Here is a 15,291-nt window from a genome sequence, read left to right as displayed (position 1 = left end):
TTGGAGAAGACTCTTGGGAGTCCCTTGGACTGCAGGGAGATCCAGCCAGTCCATTCTAAAGGAAATCAGTCTGGGGTGTTCATTGGAAGGACTGATGTTGAAGCTGAAACTCCAATACTTTGGCCACCTCAGGCAAAGAGTTGACTCATTGGAAAAGACTCTGATGCTGGGAGGGATTGGGGGCAGGAGGAGAAGGGGACGACCAAGGATGAGATGGCTGGATGGCATCACAGACTCGATGGACGTGAGTCTGAGTGAACTCCGGGAGTTGGTGATGGACAAGGAGGCCTGACCTGCTGAGATTCATGGGGTCTTAAATCTCACCTGACATTTAATCTTTTTCACACATTTGGTAGCTCACCTTCTCTACTTTACAGTTCAAAAATACACGTGTTCATTAGAACATTTGAAAACACTGATAATCATAAATTTTTTAATTATCCATAATGTCATTACCCAGAGATAGATAATATGTAGAACCCTCCAGATCGACACAAAATAGAATGAGATGGCATTTTGAACCCCTATTTTGCCCAGTCTTATTGAGATATAGTTTACATATAATATTTTATTAGTTTAAGGTATGCAGCATAGTGATTTTGTATATGTTATTGTTGCTGTTTGGTTGTTTAGTTGTGTCCAAACTTTTGGGACCCCATGGACTGCAGCCCACCAGGTTCCTCTGTCCATGGGATTCTCCAGGCCAGAATACTGGAGCGGGTGGCTGTTTCCTCCTCCAAGGGATCTTCCCAACCCAAGAACTGAACCCACATCTCCTGCATTGGCAGGCTGATTCTTTACAGCTGAGCCACCAGGGAAGCCTGTACGTACTGCAAAATGATTACTATAATGTTTATAAATATCCGTCACCTCATATACTTACAATTTTTTTCTTGTGGGTAGAACTTTTAAGGTCTATTTCTCTTAGCAACTTTCAAACATACAATATAGCATTGTTGACTATAGTCACCAGGTGGTACATTACATTCCCACAACTTATTTACTTTATATCTGGAAGTTTGTATCTTTTGACCATTTTCATCCATTTCCCCCAGGCCCCAAACCTCACCTCTAGCAATCACTATGCTGTTTTCTGTTTTTATGAGTTCAGTGTTTTAGATTCCAGATAAAAGTGAGATCATACGGTATTCGTCTTTCTTAACCTCTTAGCATAATGTCCTCAAGGCTCATCTGTGTTGTCACAAATGGCAGGCTATTCACCTTTTTTAGGCTGAATAGTATTTCATAGTATATACATCTCACACATTTTTTTCCATTCATTCATCAGTGGACATTTAGATTATTTCAATGTCTTGGCCATTGTAAATAATGCTGTAGTGAAGATGGGAGAGCAGATATCTTTTTTGAGATAGTGATTTTGTTTCCTTTGGATAAACACACAGAAGTGGAATTGCTGGATCATATGGTGTTCTATTTTTAGGGGTTTTTTTTGAGGAATCTCCATACAGCTTTCCACAGAAGATGCAACCAGTTTTCATTCCCATCAACAGTGCATAATGACTTTTTTTTCTCCATATCCTTGCTACTACCTGTCAGTTTTAGTCTTTTTGATGATAGCCTTTTTGACAGGTATGAGGTGATATCTTATTGCAGTTTTGATTTGCATTTCTCTAATGATTAGAGATATTACTTTGCCAACAAAGGTCCTTCTAGTCAAGGCTATGGTTTTTCCATTGGTCGTGTATGGATGTGAGAGTTGGACTGTGAAGAAAGCTGAGCACCGAAGAATTGATGCTTTTGAACTGTGGTGTTGGAGAAGACTCTTAAGAGTCCCTTGGACTGCAAGGAGATCCAACCAGTTCATCCTAAAGGAGATCAGTTCTGGGTGTTCATTGGAAGGACTGATGCTGAAGCTGAAACTCCAGTACTTTGGCCACCTCATGAGAAGAGTTGACTCATTGGAAAAGACCCTGATGCTGGGAGGGATTGGGGGCAGAAGGAGAAGGGGACGACAGAGGATGAGATGGCCCAAAGGCATCACCGACTTAATGGACATGAGTCTGGTGAACTCTGGGAGTTGGTGATGGACAGGGAGGCCTGGTGTGCTGTGATTCATGGGGTCGCAAAGAGTCAGACACAACTGAGCAACTGAACTGAATGATTAGTGATGTTGAGCACCATGATTAAAGCTTTCAACAAACTGGGCATAAAGGGAAAATACTTCAACATAATAAATTCGACAATGACAAGCCCACAGCTCACATTATACTCATCTGGAGGTACAGGAAGGTTATAACCAATTTCGGGGTCATCCAACACCAGTATGCACCATAGTGGTTAGTCTGGTCAAAATAAAGCACTAGTACCTTGAGGGAACTAGATATTCGTACAAAAATTACATTTCAAAAGGGCACTGGGAAGTAGCTGTGCCTGAACAGATCTAGAGAAAGTTTTGATGCAGGTCACCTTCTGTGACCTGTGATTAGAAAGGAGGAGGGATGCTAAAGGGAAGAACAAGGGTCTGGAATCCTTGAACCGTCTACTGACAAGTTTGCTAGGGCTAACCTTGGAGTTACAGAGTCTTGTCAATACTATGTTAGTAGCCATCGGGCCACTTTTAGGGAATGGATTTCAGCTGATGAGAAAATGAAATGCTTTTCTTCTACTCCGTGGGCATTTAGCAAGCTGTTTCTATTTTCATTTAGACCTCTCATAGACTTGGAAATTCCATCTAAGAAGAAACGTCAGTATCAGCCTCAATTAGACCAACAAACTCTCATTCGGTACATCTGTTTTCAAAGATGTTCAAAGCCTGCCGAACCATGGTATAAAGAAACCTCTTACCAAAGAGACTATTCTTTGCCATTTTACAAGATGGGTAAGTCAGATCAAGGGTTCTTATTGTCTGAGAGCAACTTTGCCTGGGTCACATTTGAGCATCTCCTGTGGGCTTGCTGTCTTGGGGAGCATGTCTGGGACCAGTCACACTGGCAGGGAGGGGTATTCACTTGTGTCTGGTGCAGGAAGAAGAATTTAGAGAGCTGCCCCTGGGCTACATCCTGCTTTCCTAGCTCCTCGTACAGGAGACTTTAAGGCTGAAAATTCATAAATGTCCTTGGTAGAAAGCAAGCTCAAGTCTGACCACTCCTCGGAGCCCCTTGTCACTTGACAAATTTGTTATTGTGCCATACTGTTGAAGGATCTTCCTCTCCTCATTCATTTTAAATGGATTTATGACAATTATTTAATATTTGCAGGTACGTTTCAAAAATTTTAAGTTCCCTCTGTAGTATTTCTCCATGCTGCAGCCCGTGTGTGAGTGCTGAGGGGCCAAGGCCCCCCACAGATATGACCCTGGGGAGTACACGTGGATAGGACCTTAAACTTGACTATATTCCTGTAATCACTGACACTTTGGATTTTAGTCACAGTATCGATTGCTCTATTGACAGACTTTCTAAATGAGTAAACCCCAGTACTTCTGGGGCTCTTACACGGTGGCAAGCATATATTTGGTCCTAACAGCTCTCTGCAGTAAATGCTATTATTTCCCCCACTTTATGGTGACCAAGTTGCAGAGACAGCCCCAAGTCACAGAAAATAGGAGAAGCAAAACCCAGACCCAGGCCATTTCAGACACAGAATTCAGCCCTAGCCCAAGGTCTGTGCTGGACCTTTAAGCTATTTTACCTCTGTCACAGCTGAGCATCACTTGAACTACTATCTATTCAACAGTTTTCTTTAAAATGAGCCACTTTTTAAAAAAATCTTGAAATTAAAAATAACAAAACTAGTAGAAGTATAGTGAGAGGAATAGGATGGGGAATGGGAAGAATCTACCCCTCTTTTTTTCCCCCCTGAACAAAGAGCTGCAGCCTTGAGGGAATGCCAGAGCAGGGCTGAGACTCAGTCCCAAGGGGACAGGAAAAAATAGCAATTGGGAAGAGCGGGAACCCAGCAGAACCAGGCAGATCTTGGGGAGTGGAGCCAGGCATAGGGTTGGTGATGGATGAAGCTGGGATTGGGGCCAGAGAGTAACAGGGCGAGTTGGGATGAGAAGCTGCAAGCACGCTAACCTGGGTTCTGGGAGGTGAGAGAAGTTTGGAGCCTGAGAAGAGAGGGAGCTGAGGGGATAGGGAGGAGGGTGAGGGCCGAGATAGGTCATTAGAGGAGGAGGTATGGAGTGGTAGGAATCAGGGCACCTTGGGAGTGTTGTGTTAAAGTCAGTTCCAGGTGGAGGACACCACCTGGGGCTGAGGTGGGATTAGAAAAGAGAAGGGGTGTTTGGGAAACATCAGTGGGGCTACCATCCTTGCAGAAGCAGTTTTTGGAGGCTGAGTGAGTGTGAAATCTATTTCCTTTGTATGAGGGAATCTAGGTGACCTCTAGTTTCCAAAGTGATGGTAAACACTTCTTTACCATTTCTCTGCTATAAGGAAGTCTTGTTAGACAGGCACAAGAGGTTTCTCTCTTGCTTATGTCAAAAGACAATTCCTAATTCTTTCGAAACCTATAGAATCAGGTGAATGCTTAGCAAAGAAAATACCCAGGCTAAGTGCCATGAGAGGAGCTAAAAGAAAGTCCAGACTATGATCTCAGCCTCAGGAAGCTCACAATCTAACTGGGAAGATGAGGCAATAATGAACCTATCAGAGGCTGCTGCTGCTACTGTTGAGTCACTAAGTCATATCTGACTCTTTGCAACCGCATGGACTGTAGCCCACACGGCCTCTCTGTCCATGGGATTTTCCCGGCAAAAAGACTGGGATGGGTTGCTGTTTCCTTCTCCAGGGGATCTTCCTGACCCAGGGATCAAACCTGAGTCTCCTGCATTGGCAGGCAGATTCTTTACCACTGAGCCCCCTGGGAAAAAGTACCAAGTAGAGGAGCAGCAGCTGAAAGATGAGATCACTGGGGCCTGGATCAGCCAGGAGAGCAGAATGCACCCTTGGGGACCTAAGCTTGATCTCGATGGATAAGACTTGCAGGTAGCAAAAGAAACAAGGGGACATACCAGAGGCAGTGGATGAGAAGGGGGAGGTTTGTTGGGGGGCGGGGTAGCAGAGCAGGGAGGAACCCCAAGAGAACCAGGCCTGATTGAGCAAGGTAGAACAGAAGTGGGAAGCCAAATGCAGATTGGCAGAGTGGGCGAGAGTGACTGGAACTGAAGAGGAACTACAGGAGCCGGGAAAGTTGAATCTGCATAATCAGAGCCATTATAGGCTCAGAGTCAAGGGGGCAACCCAGTCAGCTTCAGAGGATGTTAGCTTAGCTTCCTCTGTCGGATGATTAGCTTAGCGTCAGCCTGTTGGACTGCTTAGCATGGGCAGAAGACACAGCCAGCAGGTGAGAAGAGCAGCTGGGAGGCAGTGGCAGATCCATGGATGGAGCAGTGCGAGGCAGTGAGCAGAACTCAGGCCTTAGAGTGCTACAGGCCTGGCATATTCTAGCTGTGGGGTCAGGCAGGACACTCGACTTTTCTGAACATATAAAACATATAAAATTTCTCTATAAAACAGAGATTCAAAGTCTGCATTTTAGGATAATTGTTAAAATTTAAAGTATTTGTCATGTGCCCAAAGTGCGCTAACTGATTTACTCATACATGCATCACACTCACCGTTGCAATGAGTCGTACTGTCCCCACAAAGTAGGTATTTTTACCAACTCCATTTAGCAGAAGAGGAAACAGAGGCTTAGAGACCTAAAAACCTGTTCAAGCAAGCAGCTGCTAAGTCATCAGTCTAGGTCATGTGCAGAGATATTACACTCCCAAAACTTGCTCTTAAACTGAACTGAGGAAGTTTCATGGGAAATGGGAAGAAGACTCATACTGCAGAGCCTCAGGAGAGAGAGAAGACAGTACCAAATAAAGAATTCACAGGAGAGCAATTAAAGCTAATTGCACAGCGTCCCACTTGTACTGCAAGATTGTTAAAGCCTCTGATAGAAATATGGAAAATATGGCACTTGAAAGTGTGGCCTAGGATCATTTCCTGCTTAGTGAGGTTTGAAGCCTGACCGATTCAAGAGATAATTTATGTTGAAATATTCAGGGCTCCGTTTATCACTCATTGAGGTATGTTAGTTTTCTATTGTGGAGTAACAAATAATTCCCAAACCCAGTGACCTAAAACATCAGTAATGATGATTTTTATTAATACCTCTCATCGTTTCAGTGGGTTAGGGTTTGAGAACTGCTCAGGCGGGCAGTTCTTGCTCAGAGTCTCTCTCAAGGTAGCAGTCTATGACAGTGAAAGCTTCATCGTGTGAAGGCTCAACGGGGGCTGAAGGATCCACCCTCAAGGTGGGTCACTCATATAGCTGTCAAGTCTGACGGCTCACGTGGTTGTCACAGGCTGGTTGGGGGCTGGAGTCTTGATGTCTTTCCATGCTGAGCATCCTGATGGTGTGACAGTTATCTTCCCCTAGAATGAGTAATCTGAGATGACGGTGGGAACTGCAATGTCTTTTATGGCTTAAATTTGAAGGTCATATTACAGTCAGCCCTGAAACGGTATGGGAGGGGAGTCAGACCCAAGGGCATGGATACCACCAGAGGGCAAGAATCATTGGGATCCATCTTGGAAGCTGGCAGCTATAAGATGATTCAGTTACTAGTTGACCACCCAGTACAAACTATCTGTCTGCTGGGAGTACGGTGACCAGGATAAACAAGACATCTGCTTTCATGGACCTGACATGCTAATGGGGGATATGGAGCATGAGCTAAGTCACTTCAGTCGTGTCTGACTCTTTGCTACCCAATGGACCATAGCTGGCCAGGCTCCTCTGTCCATGGGATTCTCCAGGCAAGAATACTGGAGTGGGTTGCCGTGCCCTCCTCCAGGGGATCTTCCCCACCTAGGGATTGAACCCATTGTCTCTTACGTCTCCTGCATTGGCAGGCAGGCGGCGTTTTTGTTCGATTGTTTTACCACTGACACCACCTGGAAAGCCCATACGGAGCATAACCAAGCACATTTTAAAAAGAACTTCAGACTGTAGTAGTGCTGTTAGGGAAGTAAACAGAGATGAATGTAGCCAAGGGAGATTACTTTTAATACTGCAGTCAGGGAATATCTGTATACAATTTTAGCTGAGCCCTGGAAAATAACAATGAATCATATAAACAGCAGTAAGTGCTAAAGCCTGAAGGTTGGAAAGGGCTTGCATGTTTGAGGAACAGAAACGAGGCCAGTGTAGTTCGGTGGGTAGTCAGTGAGGGTGAGAGTGGTAAGATGCTTGGATTCTATTCTGAGAACAATGGAAAGACCTGGAATAGTTGTGAACAGAGGAGTAGCATATTATTTGGGTTTTAAAAGGATCAGTCTGCCTGCTGTTAGGACACTGGAGAGGAATAAGAGGAAGGGTCTGCAGATCAGTGAGGAGACTGTTTAGTAGTTGAGACCAGAAATGATGGTGACTTGGACCACCAGGCAAGACAAAAAGGAATAAATGGGTCCTGGAGATATTTTGGAGCTGACATCAGTTGAACTTGGTGATAGATCTGATGTGAAGCGTATTTTCATTTGTTCATACATATTCCTTCAGTAACTAATTCAAGAGTATAACTATAGGCCAGTGTGAAAGGTTTTAGCAACACCATGTGAAGCAGAAATAGACCCAAAGTTTCTACATTCAAGGAGCTTCAGGGGGGAACCAGCATAGAAATAAGCATAAAATTTCACTGGCCATAAGTCTTATGAAGCAGTTTATGTGGTATTACAAGAGCATATAACGGTCAGAAAAATGATGAGTTGACAGCTGAAAGATGAGCTAAAAGTTAACTAGGCAAGAAATGGGAGAAGAGCTTCACTAGGCACAGTGTGTGCAAAGGCACTGTGGTAAGAGCACGGCATGGTTGAAGAACTAAAAAATAAATGTGTTGGAGCCCAGAAGTCAAGAAGGATGTGGCTAAAGAGATGACAAGGTCAGGGAGGGCTTGGGGACCTCCTTGGTGGTTCAGTGACTATAACTCTGCACTCCCCTGCAGGGGGCCTGGGTTCAGTCCCTGGTCAAGGAACTAAATCCCACATGATGCAAGCAAGAGTTTGCATGCCTCCGCTGAAAATCCCACATGGCACAAGGAAGACTGAAGATCTCACTTGCTGCAACTAAGACCCAACGAAGCCAAATAAATAAATACTTTAAAAAAGAAGAACAAGGAGGGCTTTATGAGCCATTTTCAGGTTTGGGGTCTCTAGCTTGAGATTACTGGGAAAGTTTTGGAAAAGTTTTAAGGGGTTCATGCAGAGTCACTTCAGTCGTGTCAAACTCTTTGCAACCTTGTGGACTGTAGCCCACCAGGCTCCCCTGTCCATGGGATTCTTTAGATAGAATACTGGAATGGGTTGCCTTCTCCAGGGGATTTTCCTGACCCAGAAATCAAATCTGTGTCTCTTATGTCTCCTGCATCGGCAGGCAGGTTCTTTACCACTAGGGCCACCTGGGAAGCCCCCACGTTTTAAGGGGGAGGTGACACAGTTACAATTGCAGTTTGAAAAGATTACTCCAACCATGGAGAAGAAAAAGGGATAGGATGGGGAGTAGAGTGGAACCAAGATGGAATAAGAAGGGTCAGGAGATGACTGCAGGGCTTAGGCTGAAGGTTTTTAACTTCAGCTACACCACTTTTAAAAATCCAGATGCCAAGGGTATATCCAATACCAATTAAGTCAGAATCTCCTGGTGGGAGGAAGAAGGTCCCAGGCATCAGTAATTTGTGAAACTCCCCAGATAATTCCTTGTACAGCCGAGTTGGGAACCAGTGCTTCAGGCAGCTGATGATGGCAGGCAGTGAAACTGACCAGGGTACTAGGCCTTCCCCAAGCAATAGAAATTGACTAGAGGCCAGACAAGAAATTCAGGCAAGGTTTGTATTGGTGCTCCTGTGCTAGCTGCAGGAAGGAGCAAGAACAAGTAACAGGTTCCCTTGTTTGGTAGATGGTAGAGCTGGTTCCTTTTATGGGATGTGAGTAGTGGTGTGCTTAGGGATCGAGCTTAGGTGTTTTGCCCACCTCTTTGGTGGTGGTGTGTGCAGGGGGCATGTGCAGTGCCAAAGCTCCTGAGATGCTCTTTTTGCTTCCAGCTCCTCGAAAGTGGCAAGTTGGGATTTTTGCTCTTTTTGTATCTTGTTGTCCATAATTTCCCCCAACTGCCTGCATGCGGTTATTTTTAGTCCCTTTTCATTTCTTTGTACTAATATTTTGTTACTGGAGAAGTTTTTCCAGGTGTAAGTATTATAGCACTGCAGCAAAGGGTCCCAGGTGCCCAGTCTGTCTAGCAGCAGCACAGAATGCATGCGTCCCTGTATGCTAAGTCGCTTCAGTTGTCTCCGACTCTGTGACGCCATGGACCGTAGCCTGCCAGGCTCCTCTGCCCACAGGATTCTTCAGCAAGAATACTGGAGTGGGTTGCCATGCCCTCCTCCAGAGGATCTTCCCAACCCAAGGATTGAACTCATGTCCCCTGCCTTGGCAGGGGGGTTCTTAGTCACTAGCACCACCTTAAAGCCAGAGGAACCAGAGATCAAATTGCCGACAGCCGCTGGATCATGGAAAAAGCAAGAGAGTTCCAGAAAAACATCTATTTCTGTTTTATTGACTATGTCAAAGCCTTTGACTGTGTGGATGATAATAAACTGTGGAAAATTCTGAAAGAGGTGGGAATACCAGACCACCTGACCTGCTCCTTGAGACATCTGTATGTAGGTCAGGAAGCAACAGTTAGAACTGGACATCAAACAACAGACTGGTTCCAAGTAGGGAAAGGAGTATGTCAAGGCTGTATATTTGCACCGTGCTTATTTAACTTATATGCAGAGTACATCATGAGAAATGTTGGGCTAGATGAAGCACAAGCTGGAATCAAGATTGCTAGGAGAAATATCAGTAACCTCAGATATGCAGATGACACCAACCTTAATGGCAGAAAGCAAAGAAGAACTAAAGAGCCTCTTGATGAAAGTGAGAGGTGAGTGAAAAAGTTGGCTTAAAGCTCAGCATTCAGAAAGCTAAGATCATGGCATCTGGTCCCATCACTTCATGGCAAATAGATGGGGAAACAGTGGAAACAGTGTCAGACTTTATTTTGGGGGGCTCCAAAATCACTGCAGATGGTGATTGCAGCCATGAAATTGAAAGACGCTTACTCCTTGGAAGAAAAGTTATGACCAACCTAGATAGTATATTCAAAAGCAGAGTACTTTGCCGACTAAGGTCCGTCTAGTCAAGGCTATGGTTTTTCCAGTGGTCATGTATGGATGTGAGTTGGACTGTGAAGAAAGGTGAGTGCCAAAGAATTGAGCTTTTGAACTGAGGTGTTGAAGAAGACTGTTGAGTCCCTTGGACTACAAGGAGGTCCAACCAGTCAATCCTAAAGGAGATCAGTCCTGGGTGTTCATTGGAAGGACTATGTTAAAGCTCAAACTCCAATACTTTGGCCACCTGATGCGAAGAGCTGACTTGTTTGAAAAGACCCTGATGTTGGGAAAGATTGAAGGCAGGAGGAAAAGGGGATGACACAGGATGAGATGGTTGGATGGCATCACCAACTCAATGAACATGAGTTTAGGTAAACTCTGGGAGTTGGTGATGGACAGGGAGGCCTGGTGTGCTGTAGTCCATGGGGTCACAAAGAGTCGAACACGACTGAGCGATTGAACTGAACTGAACCACCTTACATGGATTTTAGAGATACTTACGTGGCAATTATTTTATAAACAACTATCAGGCAGGCAAAGGGCTGGTTTGCAAGAGACCTAACAGAGAATTATTACGAAGCTGAGCACTGATTGAATCGGGCTTTTGTTTAATTCAAGAAACTGACTCCTTGAAGGAGTATTTGGGGAAAGGCCTTTCACAGAATAGGAGAAAGTACTATTACAGTGTTTATCAAGGTGTAAGACTGTTTTTAAATTTTATCCATTTGACCAGTCTTTGTCATCAGACTTTGAGGGCCAAGTTCATGTCTAGATTAGCAATTTGCATTTCATGTTCAGTTCTTACCTCTTATTTGGGAACAACTGAAGAACAGATTACATACAGACCATGACAGATTATGGTTATTGACTAAGAAATTCCTCCTCAGTAAAAGTTCTTTCTCAGCACATAGGGGTCCATTTATTTGGGAAATATTTATTAAGCATTGACTATGTGCAAGACACAGTAGTAGCACAGTAGAAGAGAAGATTCTGTTCTCAGGGAATTTATAGCCTGGGAGGGTGAGATGGCCCCTCAGATGAAAGTTGCCCTTGTTTTATGCACCTTGGTGCCAAATAATTAAAAAACCTCATTCTTCCAAAATAAAATATATTCTTTGAGAAGCAGTGTGACACTTAGATTCTGACCTTCAGTTTTCTCACATGCAAAAAGGATAAAAATAGTATCTAATAGAATTGAGATACCCATATAAATAATTTAGCATCATGCCTGTACATAACATTAAGAAACCTCCAAAACTGTTAGCTATTACTAATGATCAAGAACAAACATGTGCCACAATAAATGTTTGTTTTTTTTTTAAAATAACTAATACACTGGAATGACATCTTTCACTGGGATTAATTTCTAAAACTAGAGCATAAAGTAATAATCATATATAATCAAGGTTATCCTTTAATAAAATTTAATTGCCCAAAGTGATAATATTAAATAATACTAAATCACTAAATCATTTGGAATACATGGGATTCTTCAGCAAGTTGGTTAAATTTTCTCTGTAGTTCTTAACTAATTTTTCACTTCATTTTTCAGCAATGCATTTAAAAGCAGTCATCACACACAAATCCACGTGAATAATTTGACTTTGTCAAATGATATAGAAGTCTAAAAAATCATTTTCGTTCTTTCCATAATATTCCCCACCCCCAAATTTGTATAGTATATTTCAGACTTGATAGCACCCACCGTCAGAAGGCATATATACACACTAAGTGGAATAGCAGGAGAAATACCCCCTAAATGTTGCTGTGTTCTTAAAACATTTACTCCCGAGTTTTCCTGGTTAAATGTACCTAATTCAGCTCCATCATAATTCTCATAACAAAGATCACTAAGGCTATCAAGTAGGATTCCTAACACTTCTAAACATCATTAATATATTTCCCTGGAATACAATGTAATCCTTAAGAAGGTCAGAGTTTTTATTTAATACAATAGTAAGCTTTGAGAAGTCATATGGTTACCAACTACGGACAGCATCACATTTAGTTAAATCTGATTTTTAAAATCTTCCAGAGATGGCGTTTCCTGCTATATTTCCTGAATAAATGAAATGTTATTCATTCTTAATATTAAGAAATGTTTTATTTCTTTAAATGCTATTGAAGTGCTATGGAAGGTGGAGAGAACAATGAAAAGATTAGGGACTTTGGGGCCTGATAATCCTGGGTCAAATGTGGGCTCCTCCTCTCACAAGCCCTATAAACTTGGGAAAGTTCATTGGTCTCTTTGAGGTAGTGATAGTATCAGTGGGCCTCTGAGGATCTGTGAATTTTGGGAATAGCACTGTACCTGATAAAGTTTTTTACACTATCATGAAACATTCCAGTCTTTGGTCCATTAGGTGTAGATGTAATGATTGCAGTATTCAACCCAAACTCCTTGAACCCATACCTTTAGATGAGCAGAACTGCTGGTGACTATAGCCAAGGGCATATAAAACATGAGGGCACTCCAATGGGTCTGTATTTAGGGATGGTAGCAACTACATTTTGATACAAACATGATACAAAGTGACCTATTAGGGCTTAAAGGGCCAAGGGAGTATCTAGAATTAGAATGTAAGAATACGAACTTATGCAATTTATTTCATTTTATTTACATTTTGGAATAATCTAATAACATGCCTCAATCAGAGATTGGACCACAAAAACAACCTTTTGATTAAGCCCTTTCCCCCCCACATCTTTTAAATATATTCCTTGTTTTAAACCTTATAAATCACTTTGTTATTGTACACAATTGTTGCTGAAAAGACAGTGTGTTAAAACTGAGTGGGTCTTAAAATAAACCATTAATTTGTTTTATTTTCCAGATTGGGACCAGAAATTAGCCACAGTTTCATCGAATCCTAGACCACTCAATTCACTGCCAGAGCACTACTGTTGTGAAGGGAGGTGGCTTTGAAAGAAAGGCTTTTAAACTAAAGTAACCATGCCATTTTGAACGAAACATTTGGCATTCTTAAGTGGCTCCTTTAGACTAAAATGATGGTTAACAGAATTACCTTTAAGTGTGCATCCTGATGGCTACAGTCCTAAAAATATTTACGCGCTGCAAATTCTCTTCCAATCAGTTGGCCAGCCTAGGGCAGGGAATCAAGATCAGCCTTAAAGAGTTTGTCACCTGCATCTTAAGGCCCTACTACCAGTCTTGTTGCTAATGTTGCCAAACCATCTCACATTTAGTCCAGTGGTTACATGTGGGACCAGCTAAGGAGATAATTACATTTGTTCAATAACTGTATCACTGTTAGGAAAAAAAAAAAAAGAACCTAAAGATGTAGCCAAGGAGGAAGATTCCTGGCATCACAGACCCTGAAGGTGCTTTGGATGCAGAACCCAGTATGGCAGAGGGCTACTGTGAGAGGGTTAACTGAAAGTCTCCATACAGAACAATTAATATCCCTATACTGATAAGAAGAAAGCCTGACAACTAGGGATCAGCTCCCTAGGCAAAATGATAGAGGTTCTCTAAAGAAATGCTCCCATAGAAAAGAATCTTAAACATTCTGTTCCTTAGGGACTCCCCAAGCATAGCAGTTGGTCCCTCACTCATCACCCCAAGGTGAAGTCTATCAGTTAATAAACCACCCCCAAGAACAGTTATATATACACACATATATATGTATATATACACACAAATGTATTAATATACATACATCTCTACTGCCTTAGTCTTAAGTTGTGAAAAAATAAATCGGGTCCATCATCTAAATAATAAGCATGCCACAGACAAAACGATAAACATTAGAGGTATTTTTCAAAGAAATATTTCACAGAACTTAAGACAAGAAGCCTCCCAAATGAAAGCTTTGCTTATCTTTCTACTGGTTGTCAGTGGTCTATTTGTTGCAGTTTTTTCTGTTTTAGGGATATATGCTGACTTTTTCTAAACTTTTATTTTTCTCAGTTGTTTTTTAAAAATTTTGTTTATAGTGTTTTTAAAATTTTAATTTGGTCAAATCTCTACATTTTTTCCTTCAGGGTTTCCAAGTTTCCTGTTTTTCTTTAGAAGGCTCTAAGAGTATATATTTTCTGATATTACTTTTATTACTTAAAACTTTATAATTTAATTTTTATTCTATTATAAATTTCTATTTTATGTTGAGATTGTTTTGCTATCATTCTTTTTAATGTATTCTTTTCCCAGTGAAATGGAGTGCTTACATTACGTTCCCACATATGTTGCATCTATTTCTGGAACGTCTAGTCCACTTCCCTTACATATCTGTTCTTTCCCATGTCAGTATCACATACTTTGAGTTTAGTAGCTTTATACTGCTTTAATATCTGGTGAGTAAAAACCTCCTCTCTCAACACATTCCTTTTTCAAAAATATCTTAGACACTCTTACATATTCATTTTTTTCACCTAAGTTTCAATAATTTTTGTCCAGTTACAAGGAACACCATGGTGATTCTGGTTGGGATGGCATTAAATTCATATACTCATTTGTGAAGGGACGGCATCCCCACTTAACTGTAGTAATATATATAAACATATATACTAGGCAGGTCCTCTCCACACTGAAATATCTTGTTCTGTCGTTTATTTCCCTTCTACTAAGTTTTACAATTCAGAGTTTTGTTTCAGCGGTTATTCTGTGCAGTCATTATGCCTCCTGAAACATATACATATTAGGCTACAGTCCTCATATAAAACACGGTTTGGCTGTTTGGCTTTACCTTCCTCTGGTTTTTCTTGCCAGCCTCAGCAGCCTCACCAGTCCCTTGCTGTTCTGTTCAGCTGCTCAAACTTTCCAAATTATTTCGAGCCTCTAGGTCTTTGCATATTGACTACTTTGTACTCCAGCCACTTATCTTTTTGGTCTGTTTAAATGCTATTTCTACTAAAGGCCTTCTCTGACCTTTCCCAAATTTAGATTAGGTTCTCCTGCATAGCGCTCTGGAACTTTTCCATCCTAGCATATGTTTGTTTAGCATGCTCTCCCCACTACAATAAACTTTAGGAAGACTGTGTACTTACTTATCACATACCTAATACCCATCATATATACTTGATCAACAAAAGATTATTTTAATACAGTTTCCTATGATTTTAAAGACTTAACTGTATCTGAAGAACATCTTCTCTCAACCAATTTA

The 15,291-nt window shown here is 41.9% G+C and overlaps 1 protein-coding gene across 2 annotated transcripts in view; it reads left to right on the top strand.

Annotated features, from left to right (window-relative positions):
- Positions 1-15,291, top strand: part of SPMIP3 (sperm microtubule inner protein 3) — a 51,596-nt gene that overhangs the window by 33,261 nt on the left and 3,044 nt on the right. Inside the window, exons 4-5 of one of the 2 annotated variants that reach the window (XM_069545512.1) lie at positions 2,667-2,839; positions 13,000-14,013. In XM_069545512.1, the coding sequence (XP_069401613.1) occupies positions 2,667-2,839; positions 13,000-13,091 (265 nt within the window). In that variant the 3' untranslated portion in view covers positions 13,092-14,013. Of the gene's footprint in view, positions 1-2,666; positions 2,840-12,999; positions 14,014-15,291 lie in introns of those variants that run through there. The other variant, XM_069545513.1, reaches the window with a different exon arrangement.

Source organism: Ovis canadensis, chromosome 12 (genome assembly GCF_042477335.2).
Source record: "Ovis canadensis isolate MfBH-ARS-UI-01 breed Bighorn chromosome 12, ARS-UI_OviCan_v2, whole genome shotgun sequence".
Taxonomy (NCBI): Eukaryota; Metazoa; Chordata; class Mammalia; order Artiodactyla; family Bovidae; genus Ovis; species Ovis canadensis.
Note: the sequence above shows the minus strand (reverse complement) of the source record. Positions and strands in the feature narration are given on the sequence as shown.